Consider the following 18,215-nt stretch of genomic DNA (forward strand, 5'->3'; position numbering starts at 1 on the left):
GTGAGGTTTGTTTTGCCTGGCAACACTTGTTCAATTTTGATTTAAAAAAAAAAAAAAAATCATCACGACGTGTCTTAATGATGGATGATGTTTCTCTTTACTTAGTTGAGCGGTTCTTGACGTACTGTAATATGGATTACTACAGTTGTGGAATAGGGCTATTTACGGTGTTTATTATTTACTGTTTACTGCTTGATCTCAAATGCATTAAGAAGGCAAGAAATTGCACTAATTAACTTTTGATGAGGCAAGCCTGTGAGCTGAAAAGCATTCCAGGTGACTACCTCATGAAGCTGGTGGTGGATGTACAGTGGAGGAAGTAATTATTTGATCCCTTGCTGATTTTGTAAGTTTGTCCACTGACAAAGAAATGAACATTCTATAATTTTAATGGTAGGTTTATTTTAACTGTGAGAGACAAAACATCAAAAAGAAAATCCAGAAAATAACTTCATATAAAAGATATAAACTGATTTGCATTTCTTTGAGTGAAATAAGTACTTGAACCCTCTAGCAAACAAGACTTAGCATTTGGTGGCAAAACCCTTGTTGGCAAGCACAGCGGTCAGACGTTTCTTGTAGTTGATGACCAGGTTTGCGCACATGTCAGGAGGAATTTTGGTCCACTCCTCTTTGCAGATCATCTCTAGATCATTAAGGTTTTGAGGCTGTCGCTTCGCAACTCGGAGCTTCAGCTCCCTCCATAGGTTTTCTATGGGATTAAGGTCCGGAGACTGGCTAGGCCACTCCATGACCTTAACGTGCTTCTTCTTGAGCCACTCCTTTGTTGCCTTGGCTGTATGTTTTGGGTCATTGTCGTGCTGGAAGATCCATCCACGACCCATTTTCAGTGTCCTGGCAGAGGAAAGGAGGTCATCACTCAGGATTTTACGGTACATGGCAGCGTCCATTCTTCCGTTGATGCGGTGAAGTAGTCCTGTGCTCTGTGGTCTCATCTGACCACAGCACCTTCTCCCAGTCGCTCTCAGAATCATTCAGATGTTCACTGGCAAACTTCAGACGGGCCTGCACATGTGCCTTCTGCAGGATTTTAGTCCATTACGGCGTAATGTTACCAATGGTTTTGTTGATGACTCTGGTCCCAGCTGCCTGAAGATCATTCACAAGCTCCTCCCGTGTAGTTCTCGGCTGAGATCTCACCTTTCTCATGATCCTTGATACTCCACGAGGTGAGATCTTGCGTGGGGCCCCAGACCGAGGTCGATTGATGGTCATTTTGTATTTCTTCCATTTTTGAACTATTGCACCAACAGTTGTCTCCTTCTCACCCAGCTTCTTGCTTATGGTTTTGCAGCTCTACAATCTTGTCCCTGACATCCTTAGACTGGTCTTTGGTCTTGCCCATGTTGGAGAGGTTGGAGTCTGATTGATTGATTCTGTGGACAGGTGTCTTTTATACAGGTGTCAATTTAAGACAGCGGTCTTTAATGCAGGTAACGAGTTGATTAGGAGTGTCTCACTGATCTGTGGGAGCTAGAACTCTTAATGTTTGGTAAGGGATCCAATACTTATTTCACTCAACGAAATGCAAATCAATTTATATATTTTATAAAATGTGATTTTCTGGATTTTCTTTGATATTCTATCTCTCACTGTTAAAATAAACTTACCCTTAAAATTATAGACTGTTCATATCTTTGCCAGTGGGCAAGCTTAGAAAATCAGCAAAGGATCAAATGATTATTTCCTCCACTGTATATAAGATCTTACCATTTGAAATCATTTGCATTCGCTTTCCGTGTTGATTTGATGTCGTCTTCAGTCTTTGGCTTAAAAGTCATGTTTTGGCTTAAAGTATCCTGGTACTAATGGTTGAAGAATTCATGCCATTAACATTGACAAAAGCACGTAGACCGCAAGCCCCATACTCTTCCTGGCTACTTATTTTGAACCTGGCTATAATCAATGCTATTGTGAAGTGCTTATGTATATTTTTACATCCATTGTGGATGGATGTAAAAAAAAAAAGGATGGATATTTTTAAATCCAACTGTTTCTTTCATTTGTGTTAGTCTTACCCATAGTGATGGATGACGAAGGATTTTTACACATTTAACCTCCTATTTGGTCAAAAGCAACAGTGTTCCTGGAGGTTTCTCCAATTCCTTGAATGGAAACTTTGAGTCAGTGTACATGATGTTGACTTTATCCAATCGTGTTGCCCATTCTCTTGGTGTGCCAATAATTCTGGACTTGACTGTAGCCTAAACCTTCATTATGCGAGCAGAGCCAACTTGGCAACAGCACAGTTTATACAATGAAATGGGGAGAAAAAATGGAAAGCAAGAATTTCTTCAAAACAGACTTTTTTTTCCCTTTTTTTCTCTCCTTATTTGCACAACGATTTGCCTGTAAGGATTTGACCTTAACCCTCATGTCCGTACTCTGGATTGTCTGAGCCTGACATTTTTCCCCACTGTACATTCAGTGTGCGTGACACAAGCCCCATCTTTGTTGTGCATGATCTTAATCCAAACGACCGGTCATGTGTTCTCCAGAGCGGTCTCATCAGTTCACCAAATGTTGACGATTTCACAAGACAAGCTGTAAGATCATTCCGCAGGATGTAGTAAGTTGTAGCTGTTCTGCAGCTAAAGTCAAATGTGCGCGCACACACTGACAGGATGAAATGTGCTGTATTATAGATCAGGGGCAGAACAGCTCTGACGGAGAGCTGCTGTTTTCAATTAATCTACTCGAGTACTAGTTTCTGTTCAGAAGCTGCTACACTGCCGACAGAGAAGAGGGGCTAATGTGAGATGTATCCTCCTGTGTTCCAGCTCGTTTCCAGTTATAACCTATCGGAGACTGACAGACGGAGTATAAATGTCTGCTTACATCCACTCATTAAACTCAAACAGAGGAACATTTGCGTATTTCTCTTTCCAGTGAGAGACATAACTAAAATGGATTACATGGATGTGAGCTGTACTCTTGCATTCCATTGTATGTCTTAATGTTTTGTCTGAGTGTGTATACGCTCGTCAGCCACTTCAGTAGGAACTTGTTCTTGATTCTACAACCCCGATTCCAAAAAAGTTGGGACAAAGTACAAATTGTAAATAAAAACGGAATGCAATGATGTGGAAGTTTCAAAATTCCATATTTTATTCAGAATAGAACATAGATGACATATCAAATGTTTAAACTGAGAAAATGTATCATTTAAAGAGAAAAATTAGGTGATTTTTAAATTTCATGACAACACATCTCAAAGTTGGGACAAGGCCATGTTTACCACTGTGAGACATCCTCTTTTCTCTTTACAACAGTCTGTAAACGTCTGGGGACTGAGGAGACAAGTTGCTCAAGTTTAGGGATAGGAATGTTAACCCATTCTTGTCTAATGTAGGATTCTAGTTGCTCAACTGTCTTGGGTCTTTTTTTGTCGTATCTTCCATTTTATGATGCGCCAAATGTTTTCTATGGGTGAAAGATCTGGACTGCAGGCTGGCCAGTTCAGTACCCGGACCCTTCTTCTACGCAGCCATGATGCTGTAATTGATGCAGTATTTGGTTTGACATTATGTTGGAAAATGCCAAGGTCTTCCCTGAAATTAACGTTGTCTGGATGGGAGCATATGTTGCTCTAGAACCTGGATATACCTTTCAGCATTGATGGTGTCTTTCCAGATGTGTAAGCTGCCCATGCCACACGCACTAATGCAACCCCATACGATCAGAGATGCAGGCTTCTGAACTGAGCGCTGATAACTCGAGTCGTCCTTCTCCTCTTTAGTCCGAATGACACGGCGTCCCCGATTTCCATAAAGAACTTCAAATTTTGATTCGTCTGACCACAGAACAGTTTTCCACTTTGCCACAGTCCATTTTAAATGAGCCTTGGCCCAGAGAAGACGTCTGCGCTTCTGGATCATGTTTAGATACGGCTTCTTCTTTGAACTATAGAGTTTTAGCTGGCAATGGCGGATGGCACGGTGAATTGTGTTCACAGATAATGTTCTCTGGAAATATTCCTGAGCCCATTTTGTGATTTCCAATACAGAAGCATGCCTGTATGTGATGCAGTGCCGTCTAAGGGCCCGAAGATCACGGGCACCCACTATGGTTTTCCGGCCTTGACCCTTACGCACGGAGATTCTTCCAGATTCTCTGAATCTTTTGATATTATGCACTGTAGATGATGATATGTTCAAACTCTTTGCAATTTTACACTGTCGAACTCCTTTCTGATATTGCTCCACTATTTGTCGGTGCAGAATTAGGGGGATTGGTGATCCTCTTCCCATCTTTACTTCTGAGAGCCACTGCTACTCCAAGATGCTCTTTTTATACCCAGTCATGTTAATGACCTATTGCCAGTTGACCTAATGAGTTGCAATTTAGTCCTCAAGCTGTTCCTTTTTTTGTACCTTTTAACTTTTCCAGCCTCTTATTGCCCCTGTCCCAACTTTTTTGAGATGTGTTGCTGTCATGAAATTTCAAATGAGCCAGTATTTGGCATGAAATTTCAAAATGTCTCACTTTCGACATTTGATAAGTTGTCTATGTTCTATTGTGAATACAATATCAGTTTTTGAGATTTGTAAATTATTGCATTCCGTTTTTATTTACAATTTGTACTTTGTCCCAACTTTTTTGGAATCGGGGTTGTAAGATTCCTGTTCTTGGCTGGCAGGAGTGGAACCTAATGTGGTGTTCTGCTGTTGCATGGTGAGATGCTTTTCTGTTCACCACGGTTGTAAAGAGTTGCTATGAGTTGCTATATCCTTCCTGGCAGCTCGAGTCAATCTGGCCATTTTCCTCTGATCTCTCTGATCAACAACGCGTTTCCACCCACAGAACTGTTGCTCACTCAGTGCGTTTTGTTTTTTGCACCATTCTCTAAACTCTGGAGACTGTTGTGTGTGGAAAAACCCCAGGAGATCAGCAATTTCTGAAATCTTCAAACCAGCCCATCTGGCTCAAACCAACACCCATGCCACAGTGAAAGTCACACTTTGAGATCACAATTTTTCCTATTCTGATCTTTGAAGTGAACAGTAACTGAAGCTCTTGATTTTGTATCTACGTAATTTGATGCATTTGTGCTGCTGTCAAAGAATCTGCTGATTAGATAACAGCAGGTGTATGGGTCTTCCTAATAAAGTGGCCAGTGAGCGTATATATCGTGTTCTAATATGTATGTCAGTAAGTACATCCCAAAGCGCTTCTGCACACTTGAATACTCGAATCTAGTCGGAGGGTGTGCATTATTTTTGTAAAACAGCATGGCTTGGAGAGTAGTTATGACTTCAACCTGAACAATCGGTTTATATGAATGGGCTCATTCTAATTACGCAAAACCTACCAACCTGATTTCAATGAAACTTGGTGGAAGGGTGTAGCATGGGCCAAGGAAGAACCCATCACATTTTGGAGTGGATTCGAGTCACAGGGCAGATCCAGGAATTGAGTTTCACTTTGGCGCAAGATGTCGCATTTGGCCTTGGCGGATGTCGGCGCTCAACAATGCCATACATCTTAAAATCCAGTCAAGCTCACTTGTAATGAAACCTAGCCAGTGTAGAAATACAATGATGCCGTATCACAATCCATATTCACAGGTACCAGTAATCCTCTGGGATGCACATGTCAGCACATCATTCTAATAATTTTGGCCATGTATCCAGGCATAAAGCGGTTGCCATTACAGACTGCAGTCTTTGGTGGAGGTCTTCTCAGACTCGAGAAAAATCTCCAAAACTTGGAGGATTGAACTATACACAGATAGTTTGCATCACCTGAATGAGAAGCTGCTGCGTAGCTCAACTCTGAATATGAGTAGCTTCCACTGCATAAATACTGATGTCATGTTCGTAACCGAGTGTTTTCTCTGCAAGTCTAAATTGTTTTGTCCATCTCTCTGCAGCTACTGAGTCGTAAGGACAAGGCTTCATTCGAGAAACTGGAGTATCTGATGTCTAAAGAAGACAATTACAAGAGACTGAGAGACTACATCAGCAGCCAGAGCATGACCTCTTGCATCCCGTATCTAGGTATGTCCCTTTCTCAATCGTGTCCTCTTTCCAACTGTCTCGCTGCGCGTGAGCGTCTTTATGGCGAGGCTTATTCTTAATAATAAGCCTCGACATCTTTCTGGACTGTGTTATTCGAGTTTTATGACGAGTTTAATGACAGCAGAGTGAAGTCGTTTGTTTAAATTGGTCAGTTCCTAAGAGACTGTGTTTATGTTGGCAGCAGTTGGTTTCGAGTTGCTTTATTGCAAGGGTTTAGTATAATACACATTGTTGTAGGCAGTACAGGTCTTTTAAACAGGCTGGGGTTTTCTAGGCTTGATGTGGGTTCTGGTAAATTTTGTCAGGCTTGTTGGAATTTTGGTTCAAACCTTTTTGCACAAACCACAACTTGAATGCAGTCAAAAGCTTGCTTTTTCCAGCACTGTGTGAAATATAGTCATATTTATTGCATGGGAAGCCTGATTCAGTGTGGTCCCATGCTTTTGAGAATGAGCTTGGTCATCTTTCACTTCTAAACCCTGGATTAGTCCTCTGCCTGTGTGTGCACGCGCACGTGTCCACTTGTTTGTACTTGTTTGTCCTTGTGTGGGTGTGTGTCAGTTCTCACACCTGCTACACTTGGCAGAACTCAAGCTGGTCAAAAGGAGTTATGTCTAGCTTGTGTCACTCGTCTCTTCGTGTTTCCCAGTCTCAAAACCAATCATACCGAGCTGGTGCAAAAAAAAGCTCGTGTTAAAGGAGGTGAATTTCGTTTTGTTTGAAAAAGCTTTACTGTTGGCTTTTTTACTGGCAGAACAATCTGTTTAAGTGAGGAGAAGGAAAGCAGCAGTCACTTGGATGAGAGGAAAATAGGCCATCCATCATGTGGTGTGTGTGCGCGCGCATACTGTATACGCATTTTTGTTTGTGAGAGTTTTTCAAGATTTGTTCAGTACTCGTTTAAGAAAAAATAAATCTGCTCCCTGATTTCTCTTTGGAAAACTCTTTCCCTGCACATACACCATATATTTTTTAATATATGAGTGATTCCACGCTTATGGGTACTGAAATGGGGACATGAACTTATTTTTAAAAATTCACCTAAAACCATTTCTTTTTTTACCATCAGGTCACAAAACATGTAATCTTTAATGAATGATATGTTAAAAGATAACTTTAATTTTCTGAGATGTAATAAAAACATTTATATGCCAAAGTCAGAACGTAACAGAAGTGTTGTGGACATATATATTCTCAATTTTAACAATGTAGAATTACTTTTTGAAACATAGGAAGGTGATGTTTTAGCAAATATAATTAATAAACATGTGTAGTAGAATAAACATACACATTCTTTCAATAAGATTAACATGGTATATAGCTAGATTGTAATTAATTTGTAACAGACGCGAGATGGACAATCGTAACAGAAGTAATGTAACAGACATCATTTTGGAACTCATAGGCTTGACTTTGGCATATAAATGTTTTTATTACATCTCAGAAAATTAAAGTTATCTTTTAACATATCATTCATTAAAGATTACATGTTTTGTGACCTGATGGTAAAAAAAGGGTTTTAGGTGAATTTTTAAAAATAAGTTCATGTCCCCATTTCAGTACCCATAAGCGTGGAATCACTCATATATATTTTAAAAAATGCACAGCTTGAAGAAAAATTAAGAGACCGCTTCAATTTTTGTGGCTACTGCTTCATATAGAGTCTGTAGCCACTAATGCCGCTTTTCCACTACCAACGCGGCTGAGTCGGGCTGAGCCGTGCCGTGCTGAGTCGAGCTGAGCGGGGCTGTTGGAGTTGCATTTCGACTACAACCGCGCTGAACCGTGCTGGCTGGAAGTGGGTGGACACATTGGGTGGAGTTAGTGAAAGTGGGTGGACGTCACGTGATGTTGTCGTTAGGCGGCGCAAACAGTGACATCAGTGAGCTTTTAAGCGGTAGTCTCACGACCCGGATAGTAAACAATAAACATGGAGGACATGGAGTCGTTAGTGTTGCTGGTCTTGGTGCTGTGGCTTGTTGTCGGTGACAACGCCAACAGATACTGGCAAGAGCGTATAGATGAGGCGAGGCGCATAAGGCTTCAGAAATTCTCGTAATTCTTCTTCTTCCGGGTTTACGGTGTTTACAGATCCCAGCGTGCTCGCGGGGCGTGTGTGGGCGTGTGAGGACACTCCTCCTCACCAATCAGTGCACAGGGGAGTGTCTCCTCACGCCCCTAGCCTCACTCAGCTCGGTTTGGCTCGCTTCAGCCCCACTCCAAAACCATGCGAGTTTTGGGTACTGAGTAGGGCTGAAGCGAGCTGAGTCGTGCTGCTCTGAGGTAGTCGAAACGCGAGCCGTGTCGGGCTGAAGTGAGCTGAAAAAGGGTAGTGGAAAAGGGCCATATGTTTGCTTTTCCATAGCTCGGGGTGCTAAGGGGAGCCACGTAATTACGTCGCTGTATACGTCAGTTACGTCGCTGCGTTTGCATAAACCTTGGCGCGAACATCGAAGCAACAACAACATGGAGGAGAAGAAGCAACAACAATAATAATAATAATGGATGACTTCGCGTTTGTACAGCTGCTGCTTCTCGTCGCTTAAAAATGGCGATCTTTTGCGGTCTTGTTATTGTTGTTGGTCTTAACAACTCCACCCCCCGCTGACGTAAGTGGTTCTTTCCTCTGGCCCAGCAGAGAGTTGGTGCTAGCCTGGAACCGGTTTTTCTGGCCCCAGAGCCAGTTCTTTGTCACTGGAAACAGAAAACCTGGTTCCAAACTAAGCACTGGCCCCGAACCAGCCCTGGAACTGCTTTGGTGGAAAAGGAGCATATGTCATCGTGTTGTAAGAATGAGTGTAACAAACGCGTACTGCACATACGTATACAGGCGTTATGATTAAAATGGCCAGTGAGTGTATACAATTCGGTTCACCATTTGAAATAAATGGACGAGACGAAAGAAATGGCTTTCAGACATGTTTATGCTTATTACTGAGGGAAAGTGCGTTCGTATTTTAAAATATACCCCAGGTTGTTGCCCTTTCCTCGCCTCCTTCAGCTAGTGGTCCCATATGTGATGCACTTCTGAGTTGTTACGGGAAGTTGTCGAAAAGAGTATTGAGACCACTGAGCTCTAGCGTTGGGCCTTTTCTGGGAAGTAAGAGTTTCGGTCATGGCGATAGCGTGTGTACATCAGCCTCGGTTCGGAGGTTTCAGTTTCGAAAACTGTAAGAGGTAAGAGAAGAATAATATAAAGTATAGACACTTGGTATATTTTACTTCTGTGATATTTAAAAAAATTTTTTTTATAATTGTTCATTTTTGGCTTACGCTCCATTTTTGTAGCTACTGCCTCATAGAGCAAGTATATATGCTGTATTTACTTTATGGAAATTGGTCTCAGAAAACAATTTTATTTATAAGCAGTAGCCACATAGACCCATAGGGTACCTATTTTTATTGAGTCATCATCTCTCTGTATGGCAGCCATTTCATTCCACTGTCTGTGCTGGAATTCCAACACAAGCACATCTTGTTTTACTTAAAGGTCCCCTTGCATCGTTTTTTCATTAATTGTGCGGTGGTCTCTAGTATGAATGAATGCCCTGTGAGCTGGTTTTGGTGAAAAAAAAAAATGCTGTGGTTCTCCTGTTTCAGGCTGTTCTAGTTTGGTGGAGGAGTGGGTGGCAGGAGAACGACAGGATTTCAGCTGTTACTCATTAATATTTATGACATGTAAAGGTTACCTCTGATTGGCGAACAGCAATCAGTAAACGTGTTACCTCTGATTGGCTAACAGCACTGTGACGCTACCTCCAGTGGGTCGGAACAAGCGGATGTGGGTGTCTTTTTGTAAACTTTCGATTGGCTATTATGGTCTCGACATCGATGTTTTGACCAATAACAATGTAGATGTGGCAGCGGGGGCGTGGCCGAGCAGCGGTCTGTGAATGGAGGGCGGGGTCAGGGAAGGTAAGTGGCAGAATCACTGCACCTGACAGGAATTAACTTGTGTTTGTGTGTCTTCCCCAGTGACCGCGCTCTATAAGAGGAGAGGGAGAGCAGAGGAAGGGAGCTCTCTCCCCAACCAGAACAGTTGTGTGAGAGAGAGACTGGGAGGGAGTCATTCATTTGTTCATTCATTCATTTATTTAATTGAATACTCCCTGCGGTGGCGGCTCTCATTGATGCACGGAGCGGAGCTCGCCTCGGGGGGTGTGGGGGGAATAACATCCCCTGGCTGGGAGCTGACGGGCTCTGGCAGCGCTGGTTCGTTCGGGAGAGGGCAGGGGCCGCTGGCTGCCAAGTCTAGGGAGGCTGGGATCTCCCCTGCCCGAGTTACGAGCGTGCAAAGTCGGGCTGGAGCCGCCGTTAGAAACGAAACTGATGCGGAGCGCCGCGCCTCGGGGCGAATTACGTCTCTCTCCTCGCGCTTTCTTCCCGTGGGCGGTCACAAGCCAAGGTGGGCGAGGCCATGAATACTAATTTTCGAAGTGACGTAACTTCGTATGGCTTTTTCTGATCTGCTCGTTTTTCCGACTATTTTCTTTCATAAGCTAATACAGGGAATGGGAGTAGAATTACATTTTCACATGCAGCATGCATATGCAACTCGGAGTGAACTATGGTATTTCAAAAAGAGCCAGTATTAAATGTTTTTGGTGGAAGGGCACCTTTAATGAGGTACTGATGAGGTGATCGCCTGAACCAAATCTTATTTAACAAGGAAAAGTATAAAAACCACTGCTGTGGTCATCACTATCCTCTTGCAATAGGACCAGTATGGATGGCAAACACTTTGCTTGTAGTACTTTTAAATTTAATTGGAATACAAAAATATCTGTTCATCATGCCAAAAGAGTTAAAAATAATTTTTTTGAGTGAGGAAAAAGAAGGGTTCAATTCTGGCTTTACTGGCAGACAATAACGGACAATTGGTGACAATTTTATGTGAAATTTGGGGGGAAATGTCAGTAGTTCATGGAGTTGTGTATAGCAGTAATTTTTCCTGTGTGTGTATTTTTTAATATATATCAGGGATGAGAGTTTTCCGCTTTTCGGCGGATTTCCGCTTTTTGAGTAAAAATCTACCTTTTTATATTATGCCAAATCCGTTGAGATTTTTTTTCCATTTATTGAGGGGGTTGGGGTATGTTCCTTCGTGATACTGAAGCGTAATTCATTCCTACGACGATGTTACATGTTTACATTTTCGCCATCTTTAGTCTCGCTAAGTCTCGCGGTAGAATACGTGTTATCTACAATGTAATTGGCCAAAACATCACTGGTGAGAGCATGATCGCCAATCATAACAGTTCTTACAAAAGAGAGGACTGACAAACTTTTGTCTTTGGCCAAAAGGCTGAAGAAGTCGAAATGATCAAATAAAAATGAGAAGTGACTGTGAACTATAAATAATTGTATAAAGTGTACGTAGACATTATCCCATAAACTTAGCATTCATTTGATTTAATACATTGAACATGTATATGATGGTCAGTAAATCTGAATTAATGCTGACAGTTTTGAAAACTTAAATATTTCAAAAGACTTTCTGAAGAAATCATATGCAACTAATGAGGACATGGGGAGAAAAGGTCAGTCACCCTAAGAAATTTTATTTAATATATGAACATTTTGATAATTAATAGAACTTAAGTTTAATGTGAATTTAGTTTGTCATTTTTGTTGATCATGAATTATAACCATACCCTTGAATGTAGAATGTGATTTTATTTTGAATTCAAACAATACTTCTATTGATTTGATACACATTTTCATGTAAATATATAAAAAAGACGACAGATTTTTTTTTTTTATCCACTACAGCTCAGATTGCAGGAAAAGTGGTTTGTAAGGCCTTATTTTTCAAAATTTTCCTGGGGGGGTATCCTTCCCAGACCCCCCCCCCCCCCCCCCGGCTTCGCATACCTTTATCTTGTTTTCTGCTTTTTTGATGACCACCCACTCTCATCCCTGATATATATTATACAGAGTAGTGCTTGAAAGTTTGTGAACCCTTTAGAATTTTCTATATTTCTGCATAAATATGAACTAAAACATCAGATTTTCACACAAGTCCTAAAAGTAGATAAAGAGAACCCAGTTAAACAAATGAGACAAAAATATTATACTTGGTCATTTATTTATTGAGGAAAATGATCCAATATTACGTCTCTGTGAGTGGCAAAAGTATGTGAACCTCTAGGATTAGCAGTTAATTTGAAGGTGAAATTAGAGTCAGGTGTTTTCAATCAATGGGATGACAATCAGGTGTGAGTGGGCACCCTGTTTTATTTAAAGAACAGGGATCTATCAAAGTCTGATCTTCATAACACGTTTGTGGAAGTGTATCATGGCACGAACAAAGATTTCTGAGGACCTCAGAAAAAGCATTGTTGATGCTCATCAGGCTGGAAAAGGTTACAAAACCATCTCTAAAGAGTTTGGACTCCACCAATCCACAGTCAGACAGATTGTGTATAAATGGAGGAAATTCAAGACCATTGTTACCCTCCCCAGGAGTGGTCCGCCAACAAAGATCACTCCAAGAGCAAGGCATGTAATAGTTGGCGAGGTCACAAAGGACCCCAGGGTAACTTCTAAGCAACCGAAGGCCTCTCTCACATTGACTAATGTTAATATTCATGAGTCCACCATCAGGAGAACACTGAACAACAATGGTGTGCATGGCAGGGTTGCAAGGAGAAAGCCACTGCTCTCCAAAAAGAACATTGCTGCTTGTTTGCAGTTTTCTCAAGATCACGTGGACAAGCCAGAAGGCTATTGGAAAAATGTTTTGTGTATGGATGAGACCAAAATAGACCTTTTTGGTTTAAATGAGAAGCGTTATGTTTGGAGAAAGGAAAACACTGCATTCCAGCATAAGAACCATATCCCGTCTGTGAAACATGGTGGCGGTAGTATCCTGGTTTGGGCCTGCTTTGCTGCATCTGGGCTAGGACAGCTTGTCATCATTGATGGAGCAATGAATTGGGGCGGCACAGTGGTGTAGTGGTTAGCACGGTCGCCTCACAGCAAGAAGGTTCCGGGTTCAAACCCGGCGGCCGGCGAGGGCCTTTTTGTGTGGAGTTTGCATGTTCTCCCCGTGTCTGCGTGGGTTTCCTCCGGGTGCTCCAGTTTCCCCCACGATCCAAAGACATGCAGTTAGGTTGACGTGGGGCGGCCTTGGGCTGAGGTGCCCTTGAGCAAGGTACCTGACCCCTGACTGCTCCCCGGGCGCTCTGGTGTGGCTGCCTACTGCTCTGAGTGTGTGCGTGTGTTCACTGCTTCAGATGGGTTAAATGCAGAGGATGAATTTCACTGTGCTTGAAGTGTGCGTGTGACGAATAAAGATTTCTTCTTCTAAATTTAAAGGAAAATGTCAGGACATCAGTCCATGAACTGAATCTCAAGAGAAGGTGGGTCATGCAGCAAGACAACGACCCTAAGCACACAAGTCGTTCTACCAAAGAATGGTTAAAGAAGAATAAAGTTAATGTTTTGGAATGGCCAAGTCAAAGTCCTGACCTTAATCCAGTCGAAATGTTGTGGAAGGACCTGAAGTGAGTAGTTCATGTGAGGAAACCCACCAACATCCCAGAGCTGAAGCTGTTCTGTACAGAGGAATGGGCTAAAATTCCTCCAAGCCGGTGTGCAGGACTGATCAACAGTTATCGGAAGCGTTTAGTTGCATTTATTGCTGCACAAGGGGCTCACACCAGATAATGAAAGCAAAGATTCACATACTTTTGCCACTCACAGATATGTAATATTGGATCATTTTCCTCAATAAATAAATGACCAAGTATAATATTTTTGTCTCATTTGTTTAACTGGATTCTCTTTATCTACTTTTAGGACTTGTGTGAAAATCTGATGATGTTTTAGGTCACATTTATGCAGAAATATAGAAAATTCTAAAGGGCTCCCAAACTTTAAAGCCACCAGTGTGTGGTTGATTATATTGATAACACCCAGCATTTAGTGAGATGTGTTGACAAGCACCAATTTATTCTGAGCACTGCTGGCAAAGTGCATTTCTGCAGTGGAAAACGGGAACATGTGAGCAAATCCAAGCCAATCCACTGTGACTGGGCTCGTCTCCGACAGACGTGTAATAACTCTATAAGTAATGTCATGCTGACTGTCTATGATTCTGGCTGTCGTCTGTTTTATCTGTCTGCTGTTACTCATTTTCCGTGAGCATGTGTGATCCTTGCATAATGTGTCTGGATTCGTATCCATTTGATATCTCAAGAAAGACTAATGGACACACACACTGAGTTTAGATGGAAAGAAGTAATATAGATATATGTAGTCACTGCCTAAGAGCGGAACTCCTGAGGAGTGTATGAGCAAAATATATGCAAGGCCACAAAATCAACCTGAATAGAATAATAAGAGCATGCAGCTGCAGACTACAATGCATGCAGCATTATTAGGACTAATGAACATGTACCTGTTCCTGATTAGAGTGCAATCACAGCGCATGCATATAAGGACTCTCAGTAACATACAAACTTGGAAGTATATGTTCCGTATCCCGCATGTGATGTTACCAAGCCTTGTATTTTGTGTCGCTTTTCTGGTTTTGACCCTGTTTGTGTTTTTGGAATTTGAATATTGTATTATCGCTGATATCCTGTCTGTGCCTCACTCGACCACTGCCTGTTGTTCAATTCTGCCTTTGTCTCCACTTGGCATCTGTTTGCTAATGTGTTTTCCATAAAACTCTTTCTGCGCTTACATCTGTCTATCGTGACACAAACTGTCAATTGTCCAACAAGCTAGTGGACGAATAAAACTGTTTTAACTAGTCTGATATAAAACTGTCGTAAATATTTTTCATAAAATGTGTTGGTAAATAATCCCACCTTTTTTAAAAAGCAAATAAAAAAATAAGCAGAGGATTAAAAACCCATCTATCTTGCGTTAATAAAGATGACTGTTTTTGTAGTCTGGTGGTCAAGTGTTTTGAGATGCGTTGCCTTGCACTTAGAATCGGGTTCCCTATGGTGGCACGTGTACATACCTCAATCACGTTGATGCATTCTCAAGTATGGGGCTCCCTTCTAAAGTCTGTATTATGCATCCCTAGTACATTTGTGTGTGTGTGTATCAGGACTTTACATTAGCACCCGCCAAATGCGGGTAAAATTCGGCTTTGGCGGGTAATGACTTTAGTCCCACTAGCCATTTTGGCGGGTGGTTTATTCTGTGGTATGACAATATATTTTAATTGTAGTTTTCTCTGAAGGCATCTGATATAATAAACGCATTGCAATGTAATATTACGTGCCTACAACTCCCATAAGCACCTGCATAAATATTCTGACATGTTAGAATTGTTTAGAACGTTCGTTAACGTCTCAGATAAAATCACTGATACGGTAATCTGCGGTTAATGAACGAAGTAACAAAGTTGCTGATGACTGACAAGCGCACTATGTGGCGGCACATACTGCAGCTGGAGTTTCAAACCCTGCTGCTCAGGGAAAAAGGGGCAGAGATGATCAGGGCCGGAGCAGCATTTTAACATCACCGAGGTCCGTGATGCGCAAAGCGCGCGCTGAAAAATGTTGCCATATTTAAATGAGAGGGGTGAATTACACATCACACAAGAGATCTATTCCTGAAATTACTTTTAATGGTGTTTGAACTGAATATCAGTTTTGAAAAAAAAATCATGTATGTGGCAAGAGTAAGAATAATTTAAGCGTGTTTAATGGTTTGATCTGGCCCAAGCAATGAGGACAAAAGATACCCTAACCGGACCCGGCGCCGTGGGGGGGGCCAAAGGGGGCGTCGCCCCCTCGTGGCTACAGCCCCGCCCCCTCAACAGAGACTCAGATCACTTAATTGTTTTCTTATGAAAATATAATGTATTATAGACATTAATAATTTGCATTTTCAAATACGAAATATTAAGTGGTTGCGCATTGCACAAAAATACATTTCACATAAATCACTACTAAAACTGGCGCGGTAGAACAAATCTGATTGGTTGTTATGACACAAGTGCACTGTCTCTGCAATATCCTGTAATATGCAGTCAAGTTTACGGGAGTAGTCTTTCCCCCACCGAATTAAACGAATTCAATCACAATATTGTGAATCCATTTTCTTTCTTTGTAGGCTAAGTTTATCTCCGTTTATGTTGGTGTATGTGTTCATATATGGTCTGCTTTGTGCGCAAATAGTGTAAGAATATGTGTCGTTGACGTCACCCTCCATGCAGTGGGGGTGAAAATTCATCACTTCAGTGTTTTGTCCCCTACACGCCTAAACTGGGATTGCGGATTAAGTGGTTAGCGTTGACTCGGTGCGAGTCAGGAAGGCTATTACTGGTGCAACCGCGGGGTCTGTTGATTTTTTTAAATTATGATTTTGGCCGCCGAGCCAAGTACCTTAGACTTGCATTGACGTTTTGTTTTCATGCCGCGGAGCTATTTGTATGTATTTTAAATTTAAAGGACTTGCCTGTAGGTTTGTGTGTGTTGTTTTATGTTTGGCATCTTTCCGGTTGTAACGCGAGTCTGTGAGAAAATTGGAGGGGAGGGTTAACAGGTGGGCACGGGTGTTGATAAAGCGCAACTGCCCTGGTAATATGTCACATGATTTTCCCGGACTAAAGCAACCTTCGGGGCCGTGGTTTTGTGGTTGGGGCAGTTAATTGTTTGAAACACGTTGTCAGACCGCCATCACTACTACACACTATATGAAAAATATTTGCCCACTTGCGATTTCTAATTGCCCCCTTAGTAAACTGTTCCTGGCGCCGGGCCTGACCCTAACCATGTAGCCTATGGAACTAAGGCTACGTTTACATTACGTCGAATCAGCGGATCATCAGATTAACGTTCTTAAAACGATTCGCGTTTACACTAAAACCGTTAGCCGTGCACACAGCAACACCAATACGCGGATACGCTCGGCTCCGCAGGCATCCTGCGCTCCAAATCACTCCGCCCTGAACAGCGAGTGCCCTCTGGAGGGTGCGCACTCCGGCCCTGCGCAGCTCACAGAGCGCGCGAGTGAAGTGAACAAGCCACGATTCGGGACTGAGCCGCTGTGTGTGAGATCCCAGCGCACATCACTTATTACTTGCAAGTGGAAGGATGGCAAGCCTAAAGACAATCATAACTACACAATGGGCAGTATTTGCATCAGTATTTGCAGTATTTTCATACTTTTATACTCTTTAATGAAAGGTGATACAAGGCGGAAGTCTGCGCCGTTTTTCAGCAGTCGCGTCACATGACCAACGCCAGCGAATCAGGAAGGTGGATGTCACAGTGACGTTGTCCAATGAGACGCCAGCTAGAGCTCAGCACAGCGTATTCGCGTATTCTCAATGTTTACACAGCACCGGAGCTGATACGATCTAGATTGAATACGTGGACGCTGGCGGATTCCCGTTTCCCCGCTTTTTCAGGGGGGTTAATGTAAACGGACAGTGCATCCGCGAAGAAAACGAGACAGATACGGTCTAGTGTAAACGTAGCTCAAGATACATTAACAATCTGGCATCCGTTACACCTACACACACAAAAAAAAAATTCTGGTGGGAAAAAAAAAAAAATCAGTATACACCACCATGTTTTAGGCAAAGTTATCCGAGCCAAACATAAGTTGAAACTTTCCACTCAACTTATCAACTTGTGGCCTGCTGGAAGCCTCAGGTCACGAAGACCATTTTTCATGGACCATTCAGACTCATCTGGTGATGAATGTAATGAGGACATTTAATGTCTCTCTCTACACATGTTCTCTCTCTCTTATACACACACGCGCGCACACACACACACACACACACACACAATTAATAGATAATGCATAATAATACTTGATAATACACAATACTTGCATATCAGAACATCAAATGTTTTTCAGTGATAAATGTTTTGAATTGGACTTTTAATATTAGAATCAGTTCAGTTGTACCGAATGTTATTTTTCATATTATATGATATTTTATATTGTAAGGGGCTTGAATTTGAGTTCAATAAACAGAATACTCTGTTTATATTTTTGTCTGAATTGGTTGCATGTTTTCATATAGGGAGCTACCTTAACAGCACTGAATACTTGAGTGCTACTGTAGAGATACATTATACGCTGCCATTCATAATTAAATCTAGATCTTCCGAACTTAACGTATCATGGTGAAGACAAAAACTGCGATTTTCTGGCAACAAAATTGTGGCTAGTGAAAAGGCTGAATGGCTA

The 18,215-nt window shown here is 41.9% G+C and overlaps 1 protein-coding gene across 5 annotated transcripts in view; it reads left to right on the forward strand.

Moving 5' to 3' along the window:
* ralgps2 (Ral GEF with PH domain and SH3 binding motif 2) overlaps positions 1-18,215 on the forward strand; it is a 306,158-nt gene that overhangs the window by 208,344 nt on the left and 79,599 nt on the right. For all 5 annotated transcript variants that reach the window (XM_060917537.1, XM_060917533.1, XM_060917535.1 and 2 more), the window contains one exon: positions 5,894-6,020. In XM_060917537.1, the coding sequence (XP_060773520.1) occupies positions 5,894-6,020 (127 nt within the window). The remainder of the gene's footprint in view (positions 1-5,893; positions 6,021-18,215) is intronic.

The sequence above is a fragment of the Neoarius graeffei genome, chromosome 3, assembly GCF_027579695.1.
Source record: "Neoarius graeffei isolate fNeoGra1 chromosome 3, fNeoGra1.pri, whole genome shotgun sequence".
Classification (NCBI taxonomy): Eukaryota; Metazoa; Chordata; class Actinopteri; order Siluriformes; family Ariidae; genus Neoarius; species Neoarius graeffei.